The sequence below is a fragment of the Schistocerca gregaria genome, chromosome 1 (assembly GCF_023897955.1).
Source record: "Schistocerca gregaria isolate iqSchGreg1 chromosome 1, iqSchGreg1.2, whole genome shotgun sequence".
Classification (NCBI taxonomy): domain Eukaryota; kingdom Metazoa; phylum Arthropoda; class Insecta; order Orthoptera; family Acrididae; genus Schistocerca; species Schistocerca gregaria.
In genome coordinates, this window is record NC_064920.1 from 376,916,563 (window position 1) to 376,930,986 (window position 14,424).

Sequence of the window (14,424 nt, forward strand, 5' to 3'; positions counted from 1 at the left end):
GACTGGCTGGCTAGGCAAAAATAAGACCTAATTATACGTGGAGAGCGTCAGCTGGTGTCGGCATTACAATCGAGACCACTGCTGACTACAGAGGGGCGTGAAGGCGACTTCAATACTTATCGGGCATTATCCTCTAACAACCGAGGGTGACTTCTTCCAAATACTTAGAGGGCACACTCCTCCACTTTGACTGCTGTCGACATTACAATTGAGGCGACTACTGACTGGAGTATGGAGGCGACTTAAATACTTATTGGGCACAATCCTCTAACAACCAAAGACGATTTCTCCTAATGATGGCTGATAGGATAGTACAAGAAGTACAGTGATAGTGTAAGAAGTAGGGGAAAGTGTAAGAAGTTGGGGAAATTCAATGCAGGAAAATTTTATTCCAAAAGGACACCGAGAACAACTAGGGACCCGATGGTCATCACTCCACCCGTTAACACAGAATGTTAATGTCCCTGGGAGATATACAACTTTATGTCCTTAACATTGTATTTTCCTTTTTCTGATTTGTTATAGGATTTACTATAATTAAGGCTTTGGGATGTATTACCGCTTGTACTTGGTAAGATCCTTCATACTTTTGGAAAAATTTGTGTGTCGTCTCCTTCAGGGCAGACCATTGAGGATGCTATTATATGAGAACTAGGTCATCGACCTTGTATTGAGGTCTGACAGCCTTCTCATTATGTCTACTCGCTCATTGTTGGGCCTTGTCAACTAGATTCTTTGAGACTATTTCCTGTTTAAGTTGGTAATCGTCAGTAGGTTGTTCAGGCCAAATGAAACATTTAATAAGAAGTTCCACTATAAAAGGTTTGCCTATTACTTCTAAAGGTGTTAATCCTATTGATAAATGTGGTAGTTCATTTAAAATAAGTTCAAAGTCATTGATTTTCATTGCCCATAACGTATGTTTTTTATGGCAGAAGGTGCAGCATAATTTTCCAATCTCTTTCATTACTTGTTCACATGGATTTGACGATGGGTTATAGTTGGATATTAACACTTGACGAATATCCTCCCTTGTTGGAAATTCTTTAATTTTTTTTCTGACAAATTGTGGCCCATTACTGGAGAGAAATTGTTTTGGTTCGCCTACCTCGAGAAAGTATAGTTGCAGACAGTGTTTCATGGTTGGTGTATTTGCTTTCTTAATAGGATACAACTTAACATACTTTGACCAACACTCTATGAGGGCAAAAATGTACCACACTCCTCCCTTTCCTTTCGGAAGTGGCGCAAAGAAACCTGCTGCAGTAAGATAGTGTAATGTCTTAGGAATGACTGGATACATTTTGTATTTAATATGAGTGTTACTCTCTCTCATCTTCCGACAGATTTCACAAGTCCTAATTAAAGATGCTACTTTATGTTCTAGCTTCTTAAAATAATAGAACTTATTCATATGAGCTACACATTTCTTTATCCCGAAATGTTCGTATCCAGTATGAACATACCACACAATCTCATCCTCCATTAACTTAGGGATGCATAGGCGCCAACATTGTGATGTTATACTGTCTCTCCAAAAACAAATTATTCCCTATAACCTTCCATTTCTCTGCTTGATTAGGAGGTAAAGACTTTCTAATACACATAGCAAATATTTCTGTAAAGTAGTGATCATGATGGATGTTTTCGGTTATTCTTCGAGCCATTTCTTGTACCCTGTTATGTGGATATTCTACTGTCAAAAAGTTAATCGCTAAAATTACGCCGAGCTCTTCCGTATTTCTTAACTCTTTCATGCCTACAGGTAACCTAGACAAAGCATCAGGCATGGTATTTTCAGAACCTTTTATATGCTGTATTTTAATGTCATATTCCTGTAGGAACAACATCCACTGCATTAATCTGCTATGTAATAACCAACTACTCATTAAAAATGAGAGAGCTTGGTGATCTGTATAAATGTGTATTTCTGACCCCCATACTAGTGTTGGGAATTTTTGGATACCCCATTCTATTGCTAATAGTTCTTTTTCTGTGGCTGTATAGTTTAATTCATGTTCATCAAGACTCCAGCTAGCAAAAGCTATAGATCTGTGATTTGTACTTTCCAGATCCCACTCTCCTTGGAAAAGTTCTGCTGATATACCATAGCCAGATGCATCTGTTGAAATTTTGATTGACTCACCCATAACCGGATGGTGTAATATGGGTGATTCAACCAGTGCTCTTTTTATATTTGCAAACACATCATTGGCCTCTTGGTCCCAAACCCACGGTATTGCCTTCCTTAATAAATGTAAAAGTCTTGGGTCGTTCAGCTCTTGACTTTGTATATATCGTCTATAGTACCCGGCCATTCCAATAAATCCCTTCAATTGTCTTACGTTTTTAGGGGGAGGGGGGGTGGACACTCCTTAATGGCCTTTATATGTTCCAGATCTGGTCTAATTCCTTGCACTCCTACGATATGCCCTAAAAACTTAAGCTCTTGCCTCACAAAGTGCAATTTAGACAATTTTACTGTAATACCTTTTTCTTTAAACCTTTTCAGAGTTTTACTCAAGGTCAGGCAATGCTCTCCCCAGGTAGATAAGATTCCTAGTATATCATCTACATATATTATCAAATCCTTTACCAATTCCCTTCCCAACACCTCGTCCAGTTCACGTATAAATACGGATACTGAGATATTTAGCCCGAATGGTAACACATTAAAATGATACGATTTCCCATCAAATAGAAATGCTGTGTATTTCTTTGATTCAGAATGTAACTGAATTTTCCAGTATCAAGCAGTCTGGTCCATCGTACTAAAATACTTTGCTTTCTCAAATTTGGACAATAATTCATCCATGTTAATGGGTCTGTCTCGTTCCATCTCTACATGCTTATTCAAAGTATGCACATCTGCTACTAACAGCACACCTCCTGTGGCCTTTTTTTACTACTACCAAGGGGTTATTCATGACACTAGAGTTATGTTCTATTATGTTATTGTCAACCATTTTGTCAATTTCCTCCTCAACTACTTCCTTTAAACTTCAGAATAAAATAAGAGAAATCAGGGCTCGCATGGAAAAATTTAAGTGGTCGTTTTTCTGGCAAGCCGTTCGAGAGTGGAACGGTAGAGAGATAGCTTGAAGGTGGTTCATTGAACCCTCTGCCTGGCACTTTATTGTGAATAGCAGCGTAATCATGTAGATGTAGTGGTATTGGATAAGGTTTATAAAAAATGGAGTACTATCTTTGATTTTAAATTTACATACATAGTCCCTAATACTACCCGGAGAATCAGAAAATACCATTTCACATTCCAATAGAATTTTAGATAAATCTCATTTTTTGTCATTGGATAATATCGGAGATTTGTTTACTCTGTTTTTTATGCCTGCGCAGTGTGATACGTGACTGACATTAGCAATCGCTGGTGACAATCTTGCTGTAGCAGTTAATCTCAGACATTGACTCTCAGTTGTTTGTTTACCAATATAGCTGTCCATCACAAACTTTTACACAATATGTGTAGTCATCTTTTCCAAAATAAAGAAATTTTCCTCAAAATTCAATATGACATTAAATTCTGGTAGTCAGTCTAGGCCAAATAACACATCCCTATTGATATTTTCTACTGCTAAAAGTGTCTGACAAAATGGAATATTCTCAATGTTGCAGTTCACCTGGGTCTCATGTTTTACAACTTTGCTCTTTGCTCCAGTAATACCGACTATGTGCTCCTCTTACTGTTAATATCAGTAAGTGATATTTCGTTCGTAATGTGTTAAAGAAAGCACCAGAAATACGTGACACTTCACTCCCGGAATCCATAAATATGTTAACTTTAAAATCCTCCACTTTTCCTATTATTATTGGTTGTGGATTAATGGTAGTTAAGCTCAGCTCTTCCTGTAACAACTGTTCTTTGGTTGGTATTTTATGCAAGAAATTAACATACCTATTATAAACCAAGCCTCCTAATGTATTTCTACGACCTGGGCCCTTGCCGTGAATTCAGATCGCGCTACCTTTTCCTCACTATTGGTGATCACTGGGTGGTTACCAAATCAGGGTATCATGTTACCATTTTGTACTCTATTACTACTTGCTACAAATTCTTGTGAATTAACTGGATCTAAATTCGAAGGTGCATGCTGCTTCTGATAATTTTCATAACCCTTATTCTGGTTACACTGGTGTACTCTAGCTAAATTGGCCTCATGTCTCTTAAAATTGCTATTACTGTTATTACTACTTCTTCTGAAATTCTGATGTGCATTTTGATGTACAATAATTATTCTATGGTTTTCCACCTGCAACATAATATATCCTTCCTTGTGTAAATGTGTAAACGTCGTCTTAAAATTCGCACCAAATCTTCTTCCTCCTTGGGCTCATCTAAGTACTTTGCTCTCGTTAAATGCCAGTCAAAATACTTTCGCATCGTACCCCACGAACTGTTGTAATACTTTATGTCCCACATGTTGGATATTAGTTTTTCCTGGGTGCTTGCTGAACAATACTACTCCTTAAACTTTTTCTGGAAGAATGCCCAAGACGAAAAATTCGCTATGTTCACTGTGCCCAACTCCGAAGCTTCTCCTAAAAGGTACCTCACCACAAATTCAATCTTTTTTTAATCTTCCCAAGTCTTGGGCAAGGCTTGATTGAACCTTTTAAAAAAATGAGTAGGATGTACTTCACCATCCGGCTTAAACTGAGGGAGCTGTCTAGATAACCCTGAATTTGCTCACCATTTTAAATCTGTCATTACTTCACTAGTTAGTACTACAATGGGACAAGTCACTCATTTACTTTGTCCTGCATAAATTTGAATTCTTTCCACAGTTCATCTACATTTCTCTTGGTATTACCAAGTTTGGAAGATAAAACTGGATACACGTTGTCAGAGAATACTCTCGTGGCAACTTCTCTGTCTATCATCTCTTCTACTTGTTCCTCCAGACTGCTTATATTATTTGTGTCTGATGTTGCTAGTTTCTCTTTAAAATTCCTTTCCATGTTATCAACTTGAGTGTTAACGCCTGCAATTTGCGATTGGACTATAGAAATTAGCTTGTTCTGTTTCTCAACACTTTAAAGGAAAGTGTGTAATCTCTACTTTACTACATCAAATGTAACATTACATATACTTTGAAATGATCTAATTTTTCTTCTTACTTACTTTTAAAATATTGGGTGTTCGAGATGGTGGAAGGCCTAGTGTCTCTAGAATTTACACCAAAATTCTCGAGTCACTACAGTCTCAAGGAAGGTAGTGCTGACAACCAGAATGTTCTGTACTCCCTCTACACTATCACAGGCCCCACTTGGTCCCTTACCTGGGACATTGTCGTTTCTGAGGAAATCATTTATTCGAGCAGGTTCTTGTTTAATAGGACTTGTGGGAACTAATTACTGTACATAAATTTCATCATAATCTCAGGCATTAATAGATTTTTATTTATTGCAGTAACGTAATTAGTGGCCACAAGTCCTATTAAACAAAAATCTGCCAGGATTAACAATTTCTTTGGAAGCAGCAATGGTGATATTGATTCATTCAGTACTGACAGAATAGTCTGTTCCATTTTTGGAAAGTTATGGCCTTAGAGGGCAATCTTATGAGTCAGTTTAAGAATTAACTAGCACCTAAGGACAGAAAGACCAAACTGGTCAACATACAGTAGCAGAACTGTGAATATCATTGAGAACCCACTGCTGTTAACTAATGATGTGATAAGAACAATCAATGAACATAGTGAACTGACTAGTAGTACATCCTCATCACCTGTTGCTATAGTTACAGGAAATATATGTTCAAATATCTCAAAATTAGGGAAGTCAACTGCCATAAAAACACTGACATCTTTAACATCACTTGGCTGACTGGAGGGGAAAAATTACAAAGATGAGTATCTGTTTTCACAGCCTTTTTGAGACATGTAATTGTAGGTTTATAGGAGAAAACTTGAGATTGTTTTGAGTTGAAAGGTTTAGGCATTCTGCTTCAATGCTTTGGCAGTTAGCTTTCAGTAAACTGATGAAATTTGTAATCCTGAAAATTGACCAAAATAAAAATGCGATATAGCTTAGTAACCTTTATAGTGTGTTATTATGTAATGTCCACAGTACCTGATCATCCTTTGACTGAAGTCTCGCAAAATGTCTTAGAACCTCAACATTTAAGTTATTGTAATTTAATTTTGGAGCCAGATGAATAATAGACTGAAAAAGAAAAGGTTGTATTTAAAATTGGTACAAAACTAAGGAGAAAATCTTTTATCCAAAGCCTCTGGAATAAAACGTTATTACCTTTACTGTCTGTTCACGGATAGTTGGGTTTGTGTCCATAAAACCATTGGCTACTTGTGGGAAGATTTGTTCATTTACAATATTTGATTGCAGATGACCTAGAAGGCAATGGAGATAATGAATATTTTACCTTGTATATTTTTAAATTCATTGTAAATACTTGTATGCTAAACTTTTAAGAGCATCATGTCAACAACATCAAAAGATGAAACTAAATTTGAATTTAGATTGGCAGACAGTTTTATGTTTCCTTAAAAAACAAATATCAGTATACACATATGACATAATCTGAAATAAACTTGGGCAGCCAAAGTGAACGGAACACATCTAGTTATTAGCAACATGTAATGTTATTTCCAATATCAACAGCAATAGTACGAAAGATAATCATGAGAGAAATCCTCCAGGAAGAATAGCATGATGACCTGTAAGCTTTTATTATCTATAAACTGATTAAGCATTGTGTTCTATTAATTTTGATGTTGTTTTATTGTCATTATAGTGCTACTACGAGGCGGAATCCAAAATTTTCGGGACTGGTGCTGCAATCTGGAAAGTAGGAGTAGTAGATCTTTGCTTCTACAGAGACCCTTGCAATGATTCAACAAGTGTTTGGGGGACAGAGCATGAGCTGTACGCATGTGTCACAGTGGAAGAGTCCGGGCTTTCCAAGACCCTAAAAAGCGAGACAGGTGAAGAGCAAAGTGAAGAGCATGATCATTGTTTTCTTTGATACGAGGGGAATTGTGCACAAACAATTTGTCCCACCCAACCAAACAGTGAATTCCATGTACTACTGTGATGTTTTGCGACAGTGTCATGAAAACATGCGGCGACGACGGCCCGAACTTTGGCGTCAAGGTAACTGGCTGCTATATCACGACAATGCTCTCTGTCACACGTCCTTGCTCATCAGGACCTTTTTTGCGAAAAACAATATGGCAGTTGTACCCCACCCACCGTATTCGCCAGATCTGTCACCTTGCGAGTTCACGCTCTTCCCACAACTGAAATTCAAGTTGAAAGGCCATTGGTTCGACACTCTAGAGAGGATTCAAGAAGCATCGCTGGAGGTGATAAATACCCTCAAAGAACAGGATTTACAGAAAACGTTTGACCAGTGGCAGAAGCCGGGGGACCGGTGTGTACATGCGGATGGGAACTACTTCGAGGGTGATGGTGACCATTTGTCCAAAGGGGTTTTCAACAGATGGCAACACCAGTCTCGAAAATTTTGGATAGAACCTTGTATCCATACTGGTGAGGTGTACAACAAGTAGGTAACATCTTTCCTTTATGAATAGATTACAGTGCCTCAGTTCATAGAACCAAACTGAGTCTAGCTGATATGGAGAGTGTGTTAATTAAAACTGTACATTTGTCTGTGGAGTGTTGAATGTAAACTAACTATTAATTATGACACCCAGAAGTTTTAGATGATCCACCTGTTGAAGTCTGTTGTTCTTAGCGTAAATGTGAATTTTTGATGATGCACGTTGTCCTTTTCTTGTGATAAGCCTAGCTTTTGATTTTGTTCGTTGAATCAAAATTTGCTGTTATTGGTCCAAGTTCCGATTTGTTGCTTGCTGTATTGCAGACACTCTCAGTTTCAAGTGATCTTTTCCCTTTAGTTAGCAGAATTAAGTTGTTCACAAAAGAGTTCTTTGAGTAAGGCAACCTAAGAAACAAATTAATGTAGTCTATTGATCTGGGCCACAGCAAGACCCTCGTGAGCATCCTTCGATTGCTAGTCTCTCTCTCTCTCTCTCTGAAGGTAGTGGACAAATAATGTTGTGATTCTGTGGCTAAAACCCTCTCTCTAAATCTACAAATGGTATAAATCTCAGTTTGCATTTTCTCAATCTGTCCTCCAATACAAGTCTGAGTCAATATCACCTAGTGCTTTCCCACATTTCTCTGGAACCCAAATTGATCTTCCCACAACAAAAGAGATTATAAAATTAATATCAACAAATGTAAAACAAGTGTAATGACGGGCAGTTTAATTACATCAGGCAATGATGACAGAATTAATGAGGAAATGACGCAGTGAAAGTAGTAGAAGAGTTTTGCCATTTGGGCAGCAAAATACCTCCCCCTCCCCCCGCCACACACACACACAAGCCTTATCTATCAAACCTTAGTCCACTGACAAATCTCCCATGCCATATACTCACACATCTGAAATCCTTCCTCCCCCCAAGAAGTAGCTGCAAAGGAGCACCCATCTCATCACTCAGTATCAAACTGAATTGGAATTACTGAACCATACCTTTCACCAAGGCTTCGGGGCCTAGTGAACAAAAAATATGTAATACAAATGAATTTGGCAGGTACATTACACACATGTACAATTAATGCTTAAAGAATCTTTAATTTTGATCTGTCTACACAAGCCTATTAGCTTAAAAGCACAGACATATCTGATACTAGTCACCTTCATATTGAGCTTCAAACTATTTCAAGGCAGTATCTAAACATATAAATGCTTCAGAAGCACATGGTATGCTTTCAGCTTCATTTTCTGGACCACTAGTTGATCAGATGCTGGCTGCATCAGCTTCATCAGTGACAAGGTTTATAACTTCACTATCTTGCATGATTTGATGCTCTGGGTCTGCGTCACTGACACCAGTCCAGTCTTGAACATATTCTTCATCACATTCATGGCAATTGTGTTCTTTTAGCATACTGAGCATTTCGGACACATCACTATTCATTATTTTCAATCAGACTTTGACAAATTTCCGCCATGCTCAAAATTTTATTCCAGGCTGTTTTTAAAATTCTGTTCCTTTACACTACCCACACTGCTGTGATCATGTAGGATGCTTCTTTCAAACCAAAATTTCCACAATTTCCCAACAGACTTTCTTCTCCCTCCTCTTCTCTTTTTAAGAATAACTTAGACAACAATTCTTTCCTGAAATACCATTTGAAAGTTTTAATAATGCCTTGATCTACAGGCTGTAATAAGGAGTTTACTTTAAGGGAATAAAAGACAACTTTTATGAACTTGTCCTTTTCATTTAAGATGTCAAATGATGTACGAGTTGATGCATTGTCAAGGAACAGTAATGTTTTCTCTCTTTTGCCATTCTTTAACTGATGAGCTTTTACAGAGGTGACAACGACTTCCTTACGTCATTCTAAGAAAATCTTACTGCCCAACCAGGTGCTCTTTTGTGAGGTGTAAACAACAAGCACCAAAGATCTATTAATGTGCTTGAAAAAATGTTGCCTCCTACTTTTACAAATGATGAGTATAGGGAATCAGTGGCTACCAGTAGCATTAGCACAAGCTGAAGCAGTAATACAATCCTTATTTTTTTTAGGACCAGGTGCTACTAACTCAAGACATGAAGCAAGAGTTTTCCTTGGCATAGCTTTCCAATTGAGCCCAGTTTTGGCAGTATTGTAAATGTTTTTGAGAGCATAATTTTCTTTCCTCAATATGTCCCTTAGTTTTACTTTGAAAAAACAAGCTGCTGAAGAATCAGTTGATAGTTTTTCTCCTTGTATTTGAACCTCATGAATGCTATGTCTTGACTTAAAGTCTCAGTCTATGTTGCTTTAAATTTGATCACACTCCAAGACTTTCATTAAATTTAATTTCCTTTTCACATGGAATAGGATCCGAGATAGGTTCACTTTTAATGTAATGTAAAATGCTTGTAAACAGCATCTTTCAGTTCTATGTACATGTCAAGCTTCATAAGTTTACAATTTGTTGATCTGCCAGTAGTCTCAAACTTCGAGACAAAATTTCTGATGCTCATCTTTTGTTTTTTATATTCATTAACTGTCAACTTACCAACATTGTACTCATTAGATAATATGACTGCAGAATCACCTTCTTCTAACCTTTTATTGATCTTGTATTTATTTCTCACAGAAAGGAAACATGTTTATATCTAGGCATTTTATATCAAAAAAGTTTACTTTATGTGGCATAGGTGACAAGTGATCTTAACAGAGCACAAACGATTACTACTGCTAGTAATTAGACTGTGTGTGTGTGTGTGTGTGTGTGTGTGTGTGTGTGTGTGTGTGTGTGTGTGTGTGTGTGTGTGTGTGTGTGGGCGTGCGCAGAGATGAAGAGGCTTGCATGTAAAGAACTAATGTGGAGAGCCGTATCAAAATAGTCAAAATCAAAGACAACAAGAACCAGAAAAACAACTATATAGTTCCTTCATTGGCATGGAAAGAGAGAGGGGTTGGGGATGGTTAGGAATGTTGGTCAGGTCACTCAGAACCCAGGTTGAGAGAATTAGCCTTCTATATATGGATGTAAAACTCATCAATTGGGTTAAATGTCAAGGAATAAATTTGAAAACCTAAATAGTGGCTGGTTGCCGCAAATAATTTGAATGTAATATTACAGTCACAATATTACTAAATCCACTATCAAGAAAATCATTCTATAGTTTAATGTGTGTGTTTGCATATCCATCCTCCACAGAAAGTACAGAAATATTTGTTATGTAAATAAAAAAGCGCTTCTCTTGGTGCACTTTATTTTATTTTCCTGAAAGATTTCACCTTCTTTTACTTTAAGGCATCATCAGTGGGTTCTATAATACTATAGTTTTGTTTTGATACGTATTATTCATAGATTATAAAACAGTTCACCTCTCACTTTTTATGTAAATAGGTGATTACTTATGGTTCTTCCTGTTTTTAGTTGGCATTGGTGTTTGTTCTCATTAGTGTTATGTCCATATTAATGATGGAAGACTGATATAGCACATCATAGCAAGTGGGTGAGAGAGAGAGAGAGAGAGAGAGAGAGAGAGAGAGAGAGAGAGAGAGAGATGGAGGAGGAGAAGGAGAAGAAGAAAAGAAAAGTGGGAAGAAAAATGTTCAGAACACAACAATGTGCTTCTGTTTCATAAATAGAGTGCTAGTGTGACCTCCATGTGACCAAATCAAAGGAAACGCTGATGCCAACTAAAAAAAAGAAAGAACCATTAGTAATCACTCACATAAAAAGCAAGAAGCGAACTGTTTGATAATCTAAAAATAATACATATTAAAACAAAACCATCTGCAGACAGGTACTATTAAAAGACAGTCACACATAGCTATCGGTCACAGCCTTCATCAGTAAACACACACACACACACACACACACACACACACACACACACACACACACACAAACACACACACAAGCAAACACACCTAAAGCACACACAACTGCCATCTCCAGCATCTCGAGGAGCTGGAATACATCATCACGTGGGATACAAGCACAATCTAGAGTTTCCATTATTTGATATCAAAACGAAAGTGTATCAAACTGTTATCATCATAGATCCTCTGATGATGCCTTAAAGTGAAAAAGGTGAAATGTGTCTGGGAAAATAAAACACAGTGGAGCAACAGAAGGCAATTTTTATTTACACAACAAATATTCTACAGATTGTTGCTTAGACTCCAGACATGCTTCTGTTCACTCTCAATTACACTGGTATCAACTTCAAACAGTGTCACCAATTTTGCGAGAGTACCTGTTGCTTGATGATGTCAGTTATGCATACTGGGTGGAAACACACATACCATATGAACACACCAGATTCTTTTTCATTCTAAAAGCATGTAAACTAGCCAAGCATATTTTCTACTTACAGTAGTCACTGGAAACACTTGCACCAATAATAAATGTATCTCTGTATCCTTTTCCACAATTTGTAACAAAAATTGAGGTTAGCGAGATGTTCCATTGCCCTATGACTCTTAACCTTCACTTTAACTGTGTTCATCTGGTTGCAGTGCACAAATCTGTCTAGCTCATTGCATTAAGTGCTACATGATGCTTCTCAGAATGTCCCTCCATGCATAAGTGCACACACATTTTCAACACACACTGCCCTTATGATACAGATCCATTCACTGAACACTTTGTACACACCTGTAAACTAAATCTACCCTTAACATCTGGGTGGTTGTTATTACATTCAGCTCTGAACCTATGAAACTTTACTGCTCCAGAAACTGTGTGCCTTTCACTTGATAAACAAGCTCATGTTTGATAACAATTCCAAATGAGGTATTTGAGTATTTGCTTTTTTCTAAGCAACCAGTATATTAGGTGGTATCTGGAAAAGATAACAACTAAATGCAAACTAAATACTGCTGGAAGTTAGATGAGAATAACAATGCTTTCATTTTTTCTGACAAGGGTTACCACAGTAGTAGGAAAGTGGTGGAGAAAATGGGGGGATGAGTGGCATAAGAGCAGTAATTGTGTGTTACTTACCAATGAAATGTTCCAGTTGTTGCAATAAGCGTATTCTTGTTGCTCTATCATTGGAACTGAAGAGTTTAACAACACAGGGTACTATTTTCTTCTGATATTCGACTTCATCTAAGAGACGGCCCAACTGAAAGAGATTTCATGATAAATATGTTCTATTATTAAATTTTACTCTCTCTCTCTCTCTCTCTCTCTCTCTCTCTCTCATAAAACTATGATTTGTCATTTAAAAGTGTGCAGGAACAGGAAAAGAGTGAAGAGGATGCGATTTATGTTTCTAAACATTTACAGTCACTAAAAACAACTACTAAATAATGCTTACACAATTTGTTTACTTTGTTGTCCTTTTTCTCATCAAGTGATTAACTGTGATCATTGCATGGTAAAAGGTAGAGAAATGTAGAATCTAGAGAAGAAACAATAGGCAGAAGCCAAGGGAAAAAGTATATTGAAAGCTGAAGTTGTGGAGTGTTGTTAAAGGATTAAAGGTAAAATGAATGATAAACAAGAGAAGAGACTTGCAATAAAGAAAATGCGAATGGAGGGGGAGGTGAGAGGAGAAGGAGATGAAATGGGAGCAAAGAGTTTGACAGGAAAGTCATCTACAAGGATGGGACAGAAAAGATGTTGCAGTACGCAAAAAGAAGGATACAAAAAAGAAAACTCTAAGCCTTGAAAAATTCCTCCACATTATGGGTCAAAGCTTTGAATACTTGTCATTCCTGAAGGTAAGGTACATTCTACCCTCATTCCCAAAACGATATTCTGCCATCACCCAATCTATGTAATACTCTAGTCCACCTCTATTCCACACAAAATCTCAATTCTACAGATTATTTCCTATGGATGAAACAAGTGGAAAACCTTTCCATATATCCACCAAAGAAAAAGGATACTTACCTTAAACATGGGCATTAGGACAGCTGAACCTGCATCACCGTACTCAAATGCCGTAATGAGCTGCGGTAAAATCTTATGTTGACAAACATTTTCTGGAAAGCTATCAAGCTGTGATGTTATTGAGCTGAAGAATCTATTCTTTTCATTTTTTTCTTTAATCTGAATTTCTTCAAGAAAGAGTAGTGCATCAACTAAATCATTCTTGAAGTATCCTCCAATTTTCCGGCATCTTGTTATAATGTCAGCTGGATTAGGTCTACTTGCAGGATTTGCTCCAACAAGCTCACAATACACAGTACTGAGCTGTTTGGGAATCTGTTGATAAGATATTAATATTAGTCATGTGACTCCATTAAGCAAGATAACTGAAAATCATGCAAAGTATCTGGATACGTATTATTAATGTTATTATCTACAATATTGTATCAGGATAATACTATACTTGACTTAGTCATAACACACATCTTTTAAAGAGAATACGGAGGACATTTTATACAAGCTTTAATTCGGTTGGTAGGCACTAAATGAATGGACATAATTGCACACACTGCTCCATTCATTCTGCTATGTTTATCAGTTTTGGAAACTGTAGGCATGTAATTTTAACATGACATTTAATAAATGTAACCAATAAATATAACATGGATATATATTCAATAAAAGTATGTTTATGTCCAAATTACATCACTTTTTAATGGCGTTAGATAGAAAAATGACTGATGACAAGATGGAAACGAAACCTAAGATAATATGGAACGTTTTTCTTATGGCAGCAAGAATCTTGTAAATGTACTATGATGCTAAACATAGCTTCAGTTATACATAAACATGTTAATAATTTTATTATTTATTCATGTTAGAAGCACCATGAGTACCGTAAAAAACTTATCCGTGAGTTTAGCAAACAAGATAAAAAATACCTTTGCTTCATCATTTAGGCTGTTACAAAACAGAAGCTAGTGTCGGCATGGAAAGGATTTTCCTGTTAACTGCAC

General features: G+C 36.9%; 1 protein-coding gene across 1 annotated transcript in view; it reads right to left on the reverse strand.

Annotated features, from left to right (window-relative positions):
• Positions 1–14,424, reverse strand: part of LOC126347751 (N-terminal kinase-like protein) — a 129,002-nt gene that overhangs the window by 64,770 nt on the left and 49,808 nt on the right. The window contains exons 6-9 of the mRNA XM_050002298.1: positions 13,430–13,744; positions 12,533–12,656; positions 6,271–6,368; positions 6,091–6,183 (exon numbers count right to left, since the gene is read on the reverse strand). Coding sequence (XP_049858255.1) covers positions 6,091–6,183; positions 6,271–6,368; positions 12,533–12,656; positions 13,430–13,744 — 630 coding nt within the window. The remainder of the gene's footprint in view (positions 1–6,090; positions 6,184–6,270; positions 6,369–12,532; positions 12,657–13,429; positions 13,745–14,424) is intronic.